This window comes from Streptopelia decaocto, assembly GCF_964273445.1.
Source record: "Streptopelia decaocto genome assembly, chromosome: 1".
Classification (NCBI taxonomy): Eukaryota; Metazoa; Chordata; class Aves; order Columbiformes; family Columbidae; genus Streptopelia; species Streptopelia decaocto.
Genome location: NC_138663.1, coordinates 35,658,591 through 35,676,989, shown reverse-complemented (window position 1 = coordinate 35,676,989; position 18,399 = coordinate 35,658,591). Strand labels below are relative to the sequence as shown.

The window sequence follows — 18,399 nt, the reverse complement described above, 5'->3', positions numbered from 1 at the left end:
GGGGTCTCACAAGGGCGGAGTAGAGGGGAAGGAGAACCTCTCTCAATCTACTAACCACCCCACTTCTAATACACCCCAGGATGCCATTGGCCTTCCTGGCCACAAGGGCACAGTGCTGGCTCATGGTCACCCTGTTGTCCACCAGGACCCCAGGTCACTTTCTCCTACACTGCTCTCTAATATGGAATTTCCCAACCTATACTGGAACCTGGGGTTGTTCCTGCCCAGATGCAGGACTCTACACTTTTCCTTGTTAAATTTCATCAGGTTATTCCCCGCCCAACTCTCCAGCCTGTCCAGGTCCCGCTGGGTGGCAGCACAGCCTTCTGGCGTGTCAGCCACTCCTCCCAGCTTAATGTCATCAGCAAACTTGCTGATAGTACACTCTATTCCCTCGTCTAAATCGTTAATGAATATATTGAATAATATTGGCCCCAGTACTGACCCCTGAGGCACTCCACTAGATACTGGCCTCCAACTAGACTCCGCACCATTGACTACCACTCTCTGGCTTCTCTCCTTAAGCCAGTTTGCAACCCACCTCACTACTCTATTGTCTAGACCACACCTCTGCAACTTAGCTGTGAGGATGCTGTGGGAGACTGTGTCAAAGGCTTTACTGAAGTCAAGGTAGACCACATCCACCGCCCTGCCATCATCCATCCACCTTGTTGCATTTTCATAAAAGGTTATGAGCTTGGTCAAACATGACTTACCCTTGGTAAAGCCATGCTGACTGACTGCCCCTAATAACCCTCTTATCCTTGATATGCCTTGAGATGGCACCAAGGATAAGCTGTTCCATTACTTTCCCAGGGACAGAGGTGAGGCTGACCGGTCTATAATTACCCGGGTCCTCCTTCTTGCCCTTTTTGAAGACTGGAGTGACATTTGCTTTCCTCCAATCCTCGGGCACCTCTCCCGTTTCCCAAGACTTGGCAAAGATGATGGAGAGCGGTCCAGCAATGACTTCAGCCAGCTCCCTCAGCACCCACGGATGCATCCCATCTGGCTCATGGATTTATGGATGTCCAGACTATTTAATTGCTCCCTAACCCAGTCCTCATCAACTAAAGCAAACTCCTCCATTGACCTGGCTTCATCCGGGGTCTCAGGGGTACAGCGCTCCCCAGGACAGCCTCCGGCAGAGTAGACAGAGACAAAGAAGGCATTCAGTAATTCTGCCTTCTCTATATCTTCTGCCACCAGGGCACCCACCCCATTCATCAGTGGGCCTACGTTGCCTCTGGTATTAGTTTTATCTGCTATGTATTTGAAAAAGTTCTTTTTGCTGTCCTTGACCCCTCTCACCAGCTGTAATTCTAAGCAGGCCTTGGCTATCCTAGCTGCCTTCCTACATCCTCTAACAGCAGCCTTATATTCCTCCCAAGTGGCCAGCCCCTGCTTCCATGACCTGTAAACTCTCCTCTTCTGCTTGAGCATACCCAACAGCTCCCTATTCAACCACACAGGCCTCCTGGCTCCCTTCCTTGACTTCCTATGTGTGGGGATGCTCTGATCCTGAGCGTGGAAGAAGCAATCTCTGAATGCAATCCAGCCATCCTGGGTCCCTTTACCTTCAAGCAGTCTTGCCCGTGGGATTTCCCCCAGCAATTGCTTGAAAAGGCCAAAGTTAGCCCTGCTGAAGTCCAGGGTTGCAATTCTACTTGCTATTCTGTTCCTGCCACACAAGATGCTGAACTCCACCATCTCGTGGTCACTGCAACCCAGGCAGCCCTCAACCTTTACTGCTTCAACCAGACCCTCCTTGTTAGTGAGGACGAGATCCAGCAGTTACATTTACATTCACTGTACCTGACATGCATTTACATTTACATTCACTGTTACAATCTAGCACTCTGAAGTTGTGTAAAACTTGGTATAAATTATAAGTTCAAGAAATTAAAAAGAAGAATGGCAGACATCATTGTAAAGCTACCAAAAAGCATGATGAAATGACACCGTGAGATTCATACCACGTGCACCCCTCTTCTATTTTGCAAATTGGAATAGGTTGCTAATACATTGTTTATTATATATTTAATTTCTTAATTTAGCTACTGGCTGATAAAATGCGTTACTGTAGGATCATGGTGCATTTATATGCAGTAGACGCACAAAATTCATAGTAATGATTCCTGCTGCTTTGCAAGTGGGGTGAAGTTAATGTTTTTTTAGAAATAACAATGACACAAACTAAGTTACAGAACTGTCATAAATCATGCAGTATAAGAGAATGCATCTTTGGAGGAGACATAATGGCAAAACAAAACTAAAACAGAGTACAACATGCTCTACAAAATAAACAAACACAAATAAAGCGTATGGGATTAGAAGAAAGCGGATGAAAAGCACACAGTATGTTTCTATCATAAAAACCCAACGTGTAACTACTACTAGTCCTTCTGAAAAGCAGTACTTAACGCTAAATTAAGGGGGAGTTAATGAAGTGCAAATATTCCTACACATGTAAACAAAAGCCTTCCTATTTTCTCTTGGAGAGCTACTCACTTGTAAAAACACTTGTGGAAAGTCATTCAGGACTGACTCAAGAAGTTCAAGGCCAAATGTCCGGGTCATTTCTGTCATACCCACGAGCCAGTAGGGAGCATCAGCATTAACTAACTGACAAAGATCCTTGAAAAGAAATACAATAACATTTACATTCTTTGCACAGTCCCGTACCAGCATAAGTTTTCTGAGTCTACAACAAAATCTACACTCCCTCCTTTGTAATAAGTAATTTTCCAATTTCAACATAATTTTTCCTCAAATACTTCCTTTATATAAATTATTAAGTAAAACACTTTTAAAAGACATTTTAAACTTTGCTGGTATCCTTGTAGCAATTGTGTTAATTCCTGCCCTCAAAAATATCTCAATACCAGTGAATTTGCTAAGTCAAAAAAATTTTTATTGGAGTGATGAATACAACTACTCCTTCTCATTATATAGTCAACATTAATATACAATAACAAGCACCAGAAGCAAGGCTGAACTATAGCAGCAGTGTTTGGCTCATGGAAAAAAAAGACTCTTGAATTTAATGCAGACATGCATGCTTAGATATTAAGATTTATAGTAAAACATTTTCCTAGGCCACTTTGTCTTCATTTTCCAATTATCCCCCTGGGATACAGCATATCAATGCCAATTACAATAAACGTGCATAAGAAAGCCTGAGGCTCTGCTTAAGGACACTGTCAACGTGCCAACAGCAAATTTTTGGAATTTCTTACAGGGATGTAGAAGCACACAATGGTAACTGCAATTGTATAAATACATGCTCTGTAACTACCTGAAAAAGCATGTATGCATCTTTAGCACATGGCTTCAGCGTACTGACGGATCTTCTGTTACTATTTCCTTGAACTGCAACTGGCTGGTCAATAGCATCTGCGTAAAGACAAAAACCAGTTTTCTGAACAACGGAACTGCAAAAAATCAAATACACATTAAGCGTTCTTAGAAAAAGATTCTAGGAGAATGGCCAGGTAATTCTTCTGCAACTTATCATGTCTAGAGAAATAAATGTTAGATTGAATACCAAAGATTATCAATATCAAGCAGTTCTTTCCAGTAAATGTCCTCTTCAAAACTACTACTGCCACGTATTTCACACACAGTAATCTAAGTTACCTTCACCTTAAATGACACCGTCGCTTCAAATTCCTGCACAACACTAACCTGAAGACCAGTTATCACAGCCTGAAAAAAATTACATTTTATATATTGCTGTACCAACTTGGACTGACACAATGGCTAAGGACTCCACCTCCTTTGAATACAACTACATGTAAAAACTATTAATGTCTATATTTTTTAAATTACATGTATAGACTTTTTACTACTACTTTATCTGAAAAAATATAAACATGAGATGTGTGTCCAAAAAACAGGTTAGCACAAGCAAGTAGAATAAGAAGTATGCCCACCTTTGTATCGTTCATCTTCAGCAACCACTCTCTCAAATACTACAGTAACCACCTGCCGTACTGTAGCTGCCGCAGTGTTATTTGTGATGTTGTCTTTTGTGAAGTGCAATCGAAAACAAAGTACAATTGCCTGAAGCGAAAAAAAAAAAAGTAAAAATCACCTTACAAGAATATATTTTCCCCTTTGAGCTCAGAGTCAAGACAGCCGACTGAGGAAAGCTTTCCAGTACAGCTTGTCAAAAGGTTACCTGAAAAACAAATTGTTTAAGCATTTTAAATTTGAAGAACCAGAATAAGTTTTATGGACTACCCAAGCCAAAAACCTCTGTAGTAATCCTCCAAAAAGGTAATCTAGAAGTGGTATTAACTGAAGGCATTACGATGTGCCAGTAAAACTACAACCATCATACAGAGAACACATAGTAATCAACCACATAAAACAACTTGTATGAATCTTAATGTTAAAAGAACATTAGGATTATACGGTTAATCACAGAAAGGTCAGTCAACTCCAAAGCTAAAATGCCATTCCTCTCTTACATGAAATCACAATCCTTTCACAATCATGTTGCCTCAACTGCTATTATTTCTCTCTAAGGTATGTACTTCAATGTGTCATTGTGTTGGCAGTGACCTGAATACTGTTTTCCATTGTATTTCATATTAACTCTAACACATAATTTAATATGTACTTATTTTATTATAAAATTTGAAAATTAACATCCATACGCATAGTGAAACCTGTCTTTCTTGTTCATGTGTCCTTATGCTGTGCTCTTGCACTTGCATGAACCTCAAGCACACCTGGTCATAGGGCTACAAGCTCTAAGCCATACAAGATTTGGAATTCTTTGCTTCTTTTTCTTGTGAATGACTTATGCACTCCGCTCAGATGGCATCCCCATGTTAGTTTGAAATTTTACAACACAATCATGCACTTCTTGACTTTCAGTAGATACTGTGTGATTCTCTAGGTTGATCTAACAGCAATGCCTGTATTAGGGGCTTTTCAGGATGGTTTACCACTAATTTTCTTAATTTAAGAAACATGAATACGCAATACATGCCTGACTCAAACTGACTAAGAACTTTTCAATGTGGAAAAAAAAACAACTTTCAGATACTTCTTAACATAATCTTGAGGGGGGAAAAAAAGCACCATTTACCCATGCCAATTGATTCTTATATTGGGTTAACTGAGAAACTCCTTTATTTCAGGCTTTGGACAACACCAGGACATTGCTCTGTCAGAAAGGTTTTTTCTCACCCCTGTCAGAGCCTGCACAAATGTGACTGCACATATCTAAATGGACTAGATTTTAATATGCACGGAGGAAACTGTTAGAAGTACAGCAATGAGATACTCCAGTAACTGTGTTATGCGAGCATGCTTCTGGATCAGGATACCGGGCAAGAGGAAGACGTCCTGGGAAAGACCTTCCCTACTTATTTGACACTGCTGTGCCCACATGCTCTTGTGGTTGGTGTCCAAAAGTAGGAAGTTTTTAGATGTTAGAGAGATGAAAAAATAAAGGATGTTGAAAAATATGTTTGGAACACACATAACAAAGGTAAGTGAAATGTAGATACCAAGAACCTAAGAATAAGGGGGAAAGAGAGACAGACAGAGACAGACAGAGACAGACAGAGACAGACAGAGACAGACAGAGACAGACAGAGACAGACAGAGACAGACAGAGACAGACAGAGACAGACAGAGACAGACAGAGACAGACAGAGACAGACAGAGACAGTATATGGAGGCAGAGGAAAAAGAACAAATGAGGGAAGTGATGAGGGGCAGATATACGATATGCAGAAGAGAAAAGTATGGTGGACTCTAACAGTGACTTTCTCCTTCCAGAGCCTAGATTAAAACTTGATAAAACAACAACATTGCAGGTTGTTAAAGAAGATCTGCTAGCCTGTTAATGACTGATAATCCTTCTTTTGAAAGTTTTTCAATTTTCTTCAAAAATAATGCTTCTGCCCGAGAACAAAGCACCTTATTTGGAAAATGAGCGTTGCTTGGAACAAAAGAAACAAGATAGTGCTGAAGAGTCTATGACAATTTCTACTACTCAAGCTAAAAAAGAACCTACCGACAAACCATCCAATCTGTAGTAAGTTTCTATTCTGTCATTTATGGGTTTCATAAATTTTCCACTACTTTCCTGCCTTCCGCAGACCTTTGTAACTTAGCTTTGTTTCCTTTCATGTTTTTCCTTTCTTTGATTAAGTAGATTAATAATTACTTTAATATCCACACATTTAACCAGCTAGGAAGCTATTTCGTTAAAACCAGAAGCAAAGAAAAACTGAAAACCTTCCACTAGAACAGAATGCCTTGAAAAATATTGTTCTATTCTATTCTCTCTCTCTCCCTTAAGGAAAAAAAGAATTGCTCTGATATTAAACCAATACACCGAAGGCAGAGCATAATAAGGACAGCAGTTTAGAATTATTTGTTTAAAAACAAAAAAATCTTTCTTAAGTTAAAGAGAAAACAATATAAAATGTAATGCAGAAAAAGAACTTACTTTAAGCAGAATTTCACAATTAACAGATGGGCAAACAATGCTGCTCCTTGAAAGAGAACTATCTTATAATTTAAGATTAAAAAGGATAGTAATAGGATTTCTTTGTCTTAGTTGAAATTTAATATCCAAAATGGCCCAATAAAGTTATTTCAGTTCTGACTGAAAGAGCAATAACTGGACTGCTTCCAAAAGACATTTAAGGCAGGGTGGCAGGCAGCTTATTTTAATATTTGCTTTATTAGTGAGAACTAACACTGCACTATGTGCTCTGATTTCAGCTTGAAAACATACATACAATGAATTTAGTAGATGAGAGAGACAGGCATTAGACTGGAGTTTTTATTTTAAGTTCTCAGTAAGTCAGAAATGCATTATAGTGGAAGAATTAAAAAACAGAATTAAAAGGAAGTTAAAAGAAATCCTATTTTCAGAATCCAGCTATAAAAACAGCAAGGACACAATAGAATCAAGAAAGCCCCCTCTTCTTCCATTATTCCTAAATGTTTAATATTTAAGATTTCTCCCTGTTTTTCCTCCTGGATATTTTAAGTACTATAGCTGGCACTAAAAAATTCTTACCTTGGACAGTGCTTCATCATGCACAACTGTATTGGTTGTTAAAAGTACAAGAACTGTCTGGAGCAATTTAAGTTCTTCGAGACTATTTTCCATCAGTTGCCAAAGCATATTAATAATGTTTCCTGCTGCAGCCTACAAAGAAATATTTTTTTGCCAACAATTGAGATATATACATTCCGGTATATCATGTGTACGCATCTAAGAATAGCACTCTCATAAAAGCATATCATAACTGAATTTGTCTGTTTGTCTGTACCATAGGACTACATTGAGAATATAAAACCAACCTCATTCCCAAAATATTTTTGAAGAACTGACTGCAGAAATCTCTTAATGTGTAGGCCAAATTAAAGTGCACACTACATTTTCTACTTGGAAATACAGAGAAGACAGTAGAAAGACATTTTACCTACAAAATTAATTCATATCAGAGCAAAACCAGTGTAATTTTACATTATGCAAGCATGATTGAAGGTATATTTAAAAAATATTATTTTCACCAGCTTCTTAACATACTATATATGCAGTACCATAATATATCATGACATTTACAGTTGCAGGAAATGTGCATCCATTTTATCTTATTTTTAAAAGTAACATGTAACAAAACCATAACACATAACACACAGTAAATTTGGGGGATGCCACCTTAAGAATTACATTTATCAAGGACCATTACATGTTCTGCACCTGCAGTATAAGAATGCAAACTAAATGATCTGGTTTGAGTTTTCATGAGTTTTTCCAGAAGTTACTACAGGTTCCTCACCTTGTGTTATGGTGTTTTTTTTTTAAATATGGTCAAAAAGGTTTTCTTTTAAACTACAATATTTTAAACACAGATATGAGTAAAATATTTTGCAGACTATGTTCATTATAATATAAGCAGCCTCCTAAAAAGCATTCACCTTCAGTTTGAGGCCTGTATTTCTCACACTTAAATATTTAGGTATTTATATAAAGATTGATCTTACCTCTGAAACAACTTCATGGGACATGAGCCTCTGTATGGCTGCTAGACACAGCTGAGTGATCTTTGGTTCCTTTGTTCCACAACCCATTAAAAAAGGCTGAACTACCTCCGAGCTGTTCTCTTTCAATGCTTTCAAAAAGAGATAAGGAAGCAGTCAACGTTTAATACTTCGAAGAATACAAGGCAAAATTTGCTTTTTGTTAACAGGGATGATTAACAATCTCCAGTCTTGGAAATTTGGGATTTACTCTTGCACCACAGGGAAAAGACAAGTGAAGACATACTGGGCTGCCACAACTCACAGGTCTCCTGGCTGAGGCTCAAACCCCAGGCACCTTCTCCTCCACACACTCAAGTGACTTACTCTTTCCAAATCCAACACACCTACGTTGAGCCCATGTGCTTGGCGAGAGGCTGTAGGGTTCTGCCCACCCCAGAGCTTTCCCTGGCCTCGCAGCAGTGACCAGCCTCAGGCTGGAAAGTCATCTCCTCCTGCTTTGCTTCACCTCAGCACCCAGTTCAAAAGCAACACGAAGTGCAGCACAGGGACACAAACCAAAGCACACGGCATGAGGGGGAGCAGCAAATGTCACTGACAAAACAGCAGCAGAAAGAGACTGGACTGTTCATATCCTGGGCATGTACGCCTGGCTGTGAATTCTTCAATTAGTGTTTTAGTGAGAGAGGGTGGATTCTTAACATGAAGCTTTGTCAGGAGAAAACAAGTTTCATTAACTTCTCTTGTTTTTTTGTTAGGAGAAATAACTTCACAATGAATACAACATTCCGCATTGCCATTTTTTAAAGTTTTTCCCCATAAAAGTAATTGAATACATTTGAAACAAACTTCATAAAATGAATAAAATAGCAAATATTTCTGAGAGAGGAAAGGAAAGCACGACTGACCAATGAGTGCTGTTCTGTCAGCAAGTGTGGTTGTTGACTCATGCAAACTTTTAAGGTTTTAGCTGCTCATCACCCTTTCAGATATTAAAAATTTCCTCACAGTTGAATGGTCAATGTGTGCTCTTACACTGCATCTCATATACCATATCTATGTGTAGTAAGAGAAATGTGTTCATTAAAAGATTTCATACACATTTTTAGAGAGCAGATCTTGCCACAAAAAATACATTTTCATATAAAAAGTACAAACATTATCTATTTTATCGTTTCTATTGAGCAATGTGAAGTTTGGCTCTCAAGAGGGGTTATGATTAAGTATCACTACAACTTATTTGGAAGAATAAAAGAAACGTCAAGGTAAAAGCTACAAAAATATTGAAGCAGTATATACTGAAGCAGTAACTAACATGCCTAACAAGTGTCTATGAAAAGAGTAGGCTAGCATAAATTCTAGATGCCAACTTTCTATAAGGTAGTAGTTCTTACAGGGTGATACTAATATACACAGTATTTAGTTTCATCAGCCGCTTCAGAGCCAGTACAAGCTCTGTGTCCAGTTGACAGAGGCTGACCTTGCACCAAATACCTCATCAAAAACAATTAAAATGCCACCATAAACGTGAATGAATACACAGGTTCACTGCTTGTTTAACAATCTGCTTGGATTTCAACAGGTTTTTTTTAACTACAAAGCCAATAAACTTGCTTTTAAAATATACAGTACAAACCATACCCACCAATACCATTCTCTTATGATTTTCACTCTATGATTTTCAAATTATAATCAAAACATTGGCTATTTCATCAAAAATGGAAGTTTGTTCCCAATTAAGACACATAATTTAGGCATCTGATTATCAGTGTCCACATGGGAGCTAACGTCTCACCTGCCTTTAGAGTCTCTGAACACCTACAACACACAGCAGTAGGGCCTTGAGCGCTCACTCTAACACGGGCACAAATGCTTCTTCACTCATATACGTTACTGAATTGCCATTAAATACTAACCATCAAGCAGAGAGAAGAAAGCAAAATTTTTAAAAGCATCTCATAAAACATTTACCCTTAACATAAGACTTCTGAATGGAAATAAAATGGCATGAGAGTTAATAAATAACAAGACAAAAATATAAACTTTTTACAGTATTTTTCCTAATACTCCACTAAAAACAATAATTTAACAATGGGATTTTTACTTCATGAAGCTGAAAAATTCATGTTTCATAGATCTGGTCTAGTATTGATCACTGTATTAGCTTCAGACTTAAAATGCAGAAAAAATTTCTTATATCCAGACCTGCTTCCATTTTGCTACCAAAATTATGTAAGAATATATTAAAAAAGAAATCTACCATAATAAACCCCATCAAAAGAGGTTGTAGGAAAGTACAACCTACACCTTCATTTCACCAGCAAGATTATGATTCTAGTTTTTTAAAAGAACTTCTAAAATGAAAGTATGAACTGTGCATCTCAGAGCCACATGGAAATAATCTCTCACATAATTTACCTCCTGTGATGTAAAGCACAAGATGACTTCTCTTTAAGACCTACTCAAATCCCCATAAATAAATTATAAAGCACGTACAGACTGCCAAGAACAAAGACTTTGAAGCTGCTCAGCTTAACTTCTCCAAGAGAAAGGAAGAAGTTAGATCAATGCCCTCAGAGTTCTAGCAAGTTAAACACATCTCACCAGACATAATATTATCTCTGTGTATTTGTCATGTTAAGATTGCATCTCTTTTTGTAACAATTATAATCCTACACAGTGTAATGTTTCAATAAAGCATCAAGTCAGCTTCTTCAAAACAATCTGATAGAGTTGTTCTCATCTATTTTAGTGAAATGACAGTTTACATCAAAATGTAAAGAAAAATCATATCCTGATCAAAATATGTATTCATATTACTAGAATGTCCAGTAGATGTTCTCAACTAGTAGTCCAAGAGTATCTACTTCACTAGATTTCACAATTACAATAGCCGTTTGCAGCTTTATTATTACTAAAGTACATGTGCTATCTTCCTCCAAAAAAATTATAAGTATCAGATAGGAGACAAGAGATCTTGACATTAACTCATCTACAAGAGTAGGGTACAGCTGACACCTCGAAAAATACAAGAGTCCATAAAAAAATTGGGACTGTTTAATGACATTATGTTTAAACTGTGGAATGCTATGTTAATGTGCAGGCAAAATCATGTTCCCCTCTGTTACGCAGTTTCTTACCAGGAAAAAGGTTATTATCCTATTAGCAAAGGTTAACTAATCTAAATAACTTTTAGGACCTGCTGGTTTTCCAAACCTCATAACAACAAATCTGCACTTTTTTTTTTGATTAATTAAATAAGTACTAGCTACATTCTAGTTTAAACCTTCCAAAGGAAAAGTATTTACAAAATTTGACCAACTACCATAAAGGGTTCCCTCAAAAAGATAAAAGACTGCCTATTCATGCCCCAAATCAACGATCTTTCACATCTCTTCACTTTGAAATGAAGATTAAGAAACAAATAATTTTGCAGGATGACAAACTAGCTTTCTAAAATATAAAGTTTTTTGCACAGTAATATGCAAAAGATTGTTAACAGTTTCCCAAAAAGGCTAACTAGAGATTTCTCTTGTTCATTTGTGTATTTTGATATAGCTGACATTACCTGGCATTGTTTTCCCACTTATGTCAGCATTCATGACAGCAGTAAAAAACAAAGAAAATAAACAAATAAAAAAGAGGCATTAAAGTGAAATATTGAGGGGTGGGACTGCTACTTCAAATAATTCTTCAAAGTGTCTCCTTACCAATATCTGATTTACATACCTCAAAACAAGAAATAGTTTTACACCTGTTTCATTTGGACCTTTCAAATAATTTAGCATTTGAAGAATTTTGACTACAACTGGAGTACACACTCAAGTATTAACACATGGCCATTCAAATCTGGACAAAGGCTTTATCAGCGATTGTCAGGAAGCCATCAATTTACATAGTATTTAATAAAGCTGAAGAAAGTCATGAGATGCTGTTTTAAGCACTTACAAACCTGCAATTCACAAGAATCTCCTGTCCCTCCCAGCAATGGTACACCTTAAATTGAATGACCTTGTCTCAGATTAAGATGAATTTTTGCCTGCCAGGTACAAGTCTCCAAAGGTTAGACTCTCATACTAAACATCCAGGCGCTGATCACACTGTGGAACTCCACACCAAGAACTCAACAACAGCTGTGGTGAACGTAGACAGCGCAAAAAATATTGAGAATTTGGAGTCTAAGCCCTTAATGCTATTTTTCTAAGGGAATGATTACTTTTGTAGAGCCACAACTGAAAATAGAGACCTTCCTCAGCATCAGTATAGCATTAACATGAAAAAGCAGTAGTATTAAAAAACTCTCACGCTACTGTTCTTTTTGCTAGGTGTCTCCAAGGTAAAGCATCACTGATATAACACACACTAAAAGATGTGTAGGATTATTACACACATCCAAGACATCTTTTTAATATTTTGATCTGTAACACCAGTTTATTTTTCCCATTCTATTGCAAATAATTACCTGCCAAAATATCACTGTTCCGTGCAGCTATGGTTTTCACTTTTATTATTCCTGATTCAGCAGCCTGGAAGAGAAGAAAATAAGTAGTTTAGATGCTATTCCATACATCAATATGTAGAAAGCAATAAGAAAATGGAAGAGAAATTAGAATTTATAGTCTCAGAGCAAAAATGCTTTTGTAGTGTTTTCAGTAAGCAGAGCTAATACAGAAGTGAAATATTTCTGGCTTTTGGAATTCCTTTCCAGAATTCCACAGGAAGGGGTATATTCTGTGGTTCAGAATTTTTAGAAATCACAGTTTTCATTGTATTACTTTCCAGTTCTATGAATGCAAAGAAAAATCACTAGTAAACAAAAAACCTGTTAATTAGTCTCTGTACAGTTTCAAACTGTGAAACAATTGCCATGATATATGGCCTGTCACATTCATCAGGTTGAAGTGCTGAAGAAACTGAGAACATTGGTAATTATAGGAATGCTTAATACTTAACACTTAAGCAATGAAATCCAGTTAATAAACTGGATGTGGTACACAACACTTGAATTTTATCACTGATCTTCTAGTTGGGTAGCAGCATTTTCCATTTGAAAGGTAACACTTTCACTAATGAGTACCAGAACGAAACCCATTTTGCCAGGGATTTGTTTCCCGAATGCCCTACACGAATTACCCCAGCGCAGCACCATGACTTTCTGTTCTTCCCGACGCACACAATCCACACCAGCAGTTCCCCCACACCCCTGCAACCATGACCTGACAGACCAGCAGCCCCCTCCTCTCCCTCACACCCCTTCGGCGGGACCCGGGGCTACGGGGGCACAGGGTTGCCGGACCCTGGCCAGGTGCTACGGAGCTGAGCATCCCACTGAGGGGGCAAAAACGGCTGCACAGAACAGCGGTTCCCTCCTCAGCTGCCAACAAACGCTCCCCAGCGTGAATCACTAAAGTCATGTTCTCTAACAAAATCAAGCCAAACTGAAAAAATAACATTGAAGCTTTGCCTTTCAAAATTACAATTTCTGACAAGTTTTGTGTACAAAACACAAGAATACATTGCAAATGGCACTTCTTCACTTTTTAGTTCCACTAATATGCTATAAACCTCTGGAAACAACTAAAGAAATAATGTTCAATACACTGTGCACCAAAATAAATGCAACAGGTTTTCCTAAATGATAGGGCACATTGCTGGAAAATATTGTCCTGCCAAATTTGAAAGTACATTTCCCCTTTTATTGGATCTTTGTATTTCTGTGTACTTCCCACACTAAACATTTCCATTTTCCTCTGATACTACTATTTAAAGAAGAGTGCCATCACTATAAAACAGATTAGACAAGCTGTGGCAGCAGAAATAAGCAAGTGACAGTAGATGAAGCTCTACCAAGTAGTAATATTCCCCCTCCAGCAAAACATTACTCCAATAAAATTTCCCAGAAAGGTTAAGATGACTATAAATTAATAAACAAATATTTTCATTAAGAGTTGATATAAATATTTTTAAAATAGCTAAATTAAATGCCAAATTGAAAATTTCAATTTATTTTTAATTTCTCAAAGCAACACAGAAAAGCTAAACACTGCTTAAAGATCATTGAAGAGATCTGTGAAATTCTAGATAATTATTTAAGCTTTGCTGAACATAGTGTTTCTATTTCAAAAATCCAGACAGAATAATATCCAGAGTGCTTGAACTAACATACAACATGCTCAAATGAGCACAAAGTGACATGCAAATATATCCTTCGCATAATTAAAATGAAGAGTGCCAAATGCAGTCCTCATTTATTTTAATTACATTAACTCAATGTGTTGAAGTGTCTTAAGTTTTAAGTCAATCCCCGTTCTTCTTCAGTTATAAAGTGTCAGCTAATTAGGAGGGTGTCTTGTCACAACAAATTGTTCCTATTAATTAATATCAAGGATTTGTCACAGTCCAGCTTCAATTATCTTCCAACTAAACCTCATCACATCTAGTGGCAATCGATTTCTTTCTTGCCAGGAGTGACAAACTCACTCTGAGTCAAAGAAATATTAAGCCTGCCCATGGGCATGACATTCACAAACACCGTGCACTCTGCACAAAGACGGAAAAAACACGTCCAAGATAAGGTCTCCCAGTTAGTTGTTTCCATGTTAGCTTTATACAAAATAGCATATATTTTTTAAAACTAAGGTAAAACAAAACAACAACTATTAGACTTTCTACTACCGCTCTGAATTTAACCGTTTTTCTCCATGAGATACAGGAAGTTCTATGATCATCTGCATTATGTTATGGTTAATATTTATAATACTAATTCAAAACGTTTACAGTTAAGAACTAATTACTCTGCACATATCCCACAAAAAAAAAAAAAAAAGGAGAAAAAAAGAAAAAAACACACTCCACCAACATATGTAAAAACCACCACATATTAAGATTTGCAATAAAATTACCTCAGCTGATCACAAATAACCAGTAGAAAAAAATGAGACTATAAACAACCATCTGGCTATTCTGTATACACCAATATAAGTAAACTTGGATTGCACCCATTTCATCAATTTAACTTGGCAAATTAAAAAGGATATTAATAGATTTTAAGCTTACAAATTGACATCAATTACCACAGCACTCTTCAGGACACTGTCCCATTATAAAAAGACTAAAAAAGGAGATGGCCAGCATCATACTGTGTATTTATGGCTACACATATGATAGTTGACGTTCACAAAAACACAAGGCAAGATGTTTTTAAAGAAGTTACCACTTTTTAAAGTATAATAACATTATCAGTTTCCCTTAGCACCACACAGTTAATAGCAACCTAATGAGCAAGTCAGTTATGTCTTTAATTTTAAAAAGAAACAAATCCACCTAATTTCTGTAACATAACAAAGCTCAAGTGTACCTGAAACCTTCAGTTAATTAGATTTCCTATTCTGCTATTTTAATAACCTTGAAACAAACTGATAATAAAATGTCTCAAATGTACAGTTGCCATTACTGAGTTTTGCTTCATGTTTCTGCTGAAGCAACTACAGCACCCAGTGTGGGCAGGGGAAATACTGATGAAGAACAGCACATATTCAAGTCAATCTCTTCCAGTACTTTGTTTTAATCAAACAGTCAATAATCTCATAGCAAAATTCAACAGGACTCTCTGGGCTCAAGCACTTGCCCATCATCTTTCTGCTTCCTTGGAACTTACCAAGTATTTGCTGATTACATGGAAATCACCCTTCATAGAAATCAAAGTAAGGAAAATGGAGAATTTACATACAAAAAAAAAAAAAAAAACAAGACACACATACTGCAGTTCCACATAGACTGAAAAGATGCCTGTGCATAATATCTATCTCCTGGCCTCAAAGTTCCTCTCCCAAGGTACAGTCTGACAACAGCATTCACAGCTCCCCGAGAACCTCACCCTGAGGCTGCCTTACAGCCAGAGGCTCTCTACACAAGAGAGACCAGGATGTAGAAAGTCAGAGACTTTCAAACCAAGCTTTAAGAGTTTCTCAGGTCCAAAACTCTTTGTGTCCTCACGGATCTGTCAGTCCACAGTTCAAACAAGGAAGAACTTCAACCTTCCTGTCATTAGATGTGCTGCGGTCCTTCTGTAGGGCCAAAAGCACCAACCAGGTAACAGAGACAGGTAATTTTGGCTCAGGCACTCAGCAAGCAAAAACTTGACCCATCCTTAAGCAGAACCAACATTTTCCAATATCCAGGTAACATTCAAGAGCTAAATTTGTCCACATGACAGTCTGCATGCACGTATTTAAAGATCTATAACTCATAAAGAGCCTATGAGGTATCAGGATAAGTGGGGTATAAAGTTCTGCTGTTCAGGATGACATAAAGGCAAGCCACCCCTATCAGCAGCAGAGCGGTAAGTGCATCTGAAAGGCACCAGTTCCTCAAATCTGTCTTCCACGGACCCTGAGGACACCCGAGCCCAGCTGCAGCGGACAGACTACGTTACCGAAATATACCACTATAGCTAACTCTGTGATTGTCATAATGTTAGCTGGGAGCCCAAGAACGGCCACAAGGAGTAATGGCACGGTGTATGCTTGAACACATACCTGTGTAATTATTTAGCAGCTTACTTCTCCCAGGCAAAGACATCATGGACCTCTATTGCAAAGCGAACAGACGGGCAAGAAAGGTACCAGAGGGATGTGATCCAACCGCACATCAGTTGATCTACAGTAATCCCTGCAGATTTGCCCTTACTCTGGAGTACACATGGGAGAGCTACCCTTCTTTCATTGAAAAATAATAACATAGCTAACAATTTTGATAAGGGAAAGATGACACAAAATTCTAATCTTGACTCTCTCTCTTACCAGTGACCCTTTTCAGAATGTGAAAAAAAAAAAAAATCCACTATCTCTGCCATATCAGCAATTTTTTAAAAGTTTCAAAAAAGGATTTTCAAAAAGATTTGTAAAAGGATGAACTTGTTGATCTACAAAGAAACTGGTATCTCACAATTAGGACCAGAAGTCACCATCCATATTTTTTGAACCAGAAATTATATATACACATAACAACCAGGCATGTGCTAATTTCTACTATGGATTGATCTAAAGTTAAATATATTTTTGTATGAACTTCTAAATGTGATAGCATTGTTACCAAAAATTAATGAAATAAAGAATTTCCACTGCCAATGCTTTGAATGACTATTTGTATTTTGATTGTATATTCAGAGCAAATTACTATCTCCAGAGATACCAAAATTGCCGTAATGTTTGCAGTTCTTGCTATGGAAGCTTTTGATTTCTCTCTTCTAGAAATAAAACCATTCAGGAATGCTTTTGGGAATTATCCTCTGTATTGGTATCTACATCACATCATTTGCCAACCTTCTACTAAGACTGGATGAGGGTAATCTATGTCATCTGTGGTCACTTTGATATTTATTACATGAAATAAAATAGCAATTTTTTTCTGTTCATCATTATCTGCTTTTCCAACTGGAACACTAACCCCACACCCAATAGTTTAGATAAGAGATCTTCCTGTCTAAAGTACAGTTTCACTTCATTGTTATTCTGACTTGCTTCGCAAAAGCACATTCTGGACCATGACTGTACTGCTAAACTATTATTTGGAAATGGACACACAAAAAGCTCCACACTAAATCACCATGATGAAAGCACTGGAGTATACCACATTTGTACGAAAAAGCACTGTACTTGCCTTCTGTAATTTTATCTTCCTCCCCAGGAGCACAATCCCTACTCAGACCCTTTTCTTTTATATATGTTCATTCTACCTGTGATTTAAACACGTGAAACGCCAGTTCTGATATGACAGCACTGTGCACTCATGGGGATTTATTACATTTAATGATTTCATGTACTTGGATTAAAGCTTGCTCACATTCTACTGGCTTGAAGCAAAGCCTACGAGCAGAGTCCCTGGGAATGGAGCACCACCTGCCGTAAAGGCAGGTACAGGTAGCGAATACACCAACCATATACTTGTCAACTGGACACATACAAGCCCATGCACCCAAAGGCCAAAGTCATTGAAAGGACACCCTCTATCAGGGTCATGATGAGTGAGGAAGGTTATTTGTGACTGGGAAGAGGTAAGCACCACACACATTTGAGGGAGGGCATGGAAGAGCATTCAGGGCACTACAGGCCAGTCACTTCATGTCACTCCCTGGGAAGGTCATGGAACAAATCCTCCTGGAAGCGATTTCTAGGCACAGGCAGGACAAGAAGATGACTACAAACACCCAACACGAATTTAGCATGAGCTGGTGAACCCAACTGCCTTCTACAATGAGATGATGGGCTATGTGGATAAGGGGAGGGCACTACATACTTTATATCTTCACTATAGCAAAGCCTTGGATTCCATCTCCAATTTTATCCTTACAGTAAAATTGGTGAGATATGGACA

General features: G+C 37.7%; 1 protein-coding gene across 3 annotated transcripts in view; it reads right to left on the bottom strand.

Moving 5' to 3' along the window:
* The window catches only part of MON2 (MON2 homolog, regulator of endosome-to-Golgi trafficking), a 94,090-nt gene that overhangs the window by 65,799 nt on the left and 9,892 nt on the right, over window positions 1-18,399 (bottom strand). For all 3 annotated transcript variants that reach the window (XR_014186081.1, XM_082073465.1, XM_082073466.1), the window contains exons 2-7: window positions 12,488-12,551; window positions 8,029-8,156; window positions 7,055-7,186; window positions 3,936-4,065; window positions 3,299-3,396; window positions 2,512-2,637 (exon numbers count right to left, since the gene is read on the bottom strand). Coding sequence is in view for 2 of the 3 variants with exons in the window: in XM_082073465.1 (XP_081929591.1) it covers window positions 2,512-2,637; window positions 3,299-3,396; window positions 3,936-4,065; window positions 7,055-7,186; window positions 8,029-8,156; window positions 12,488-12,551 (678 nt within the window). In the remaining variant the exon portion in view is untranslated. The remainder of the gene's footprint in view (window positions 1-2,511; window positions 2,638-3,298; window positions 3,397-3,935; window positions 4,066-7,054; window positions 7,187-8,028; window positions 8,157-12,487; window positions 12,552-18,399) is intronic.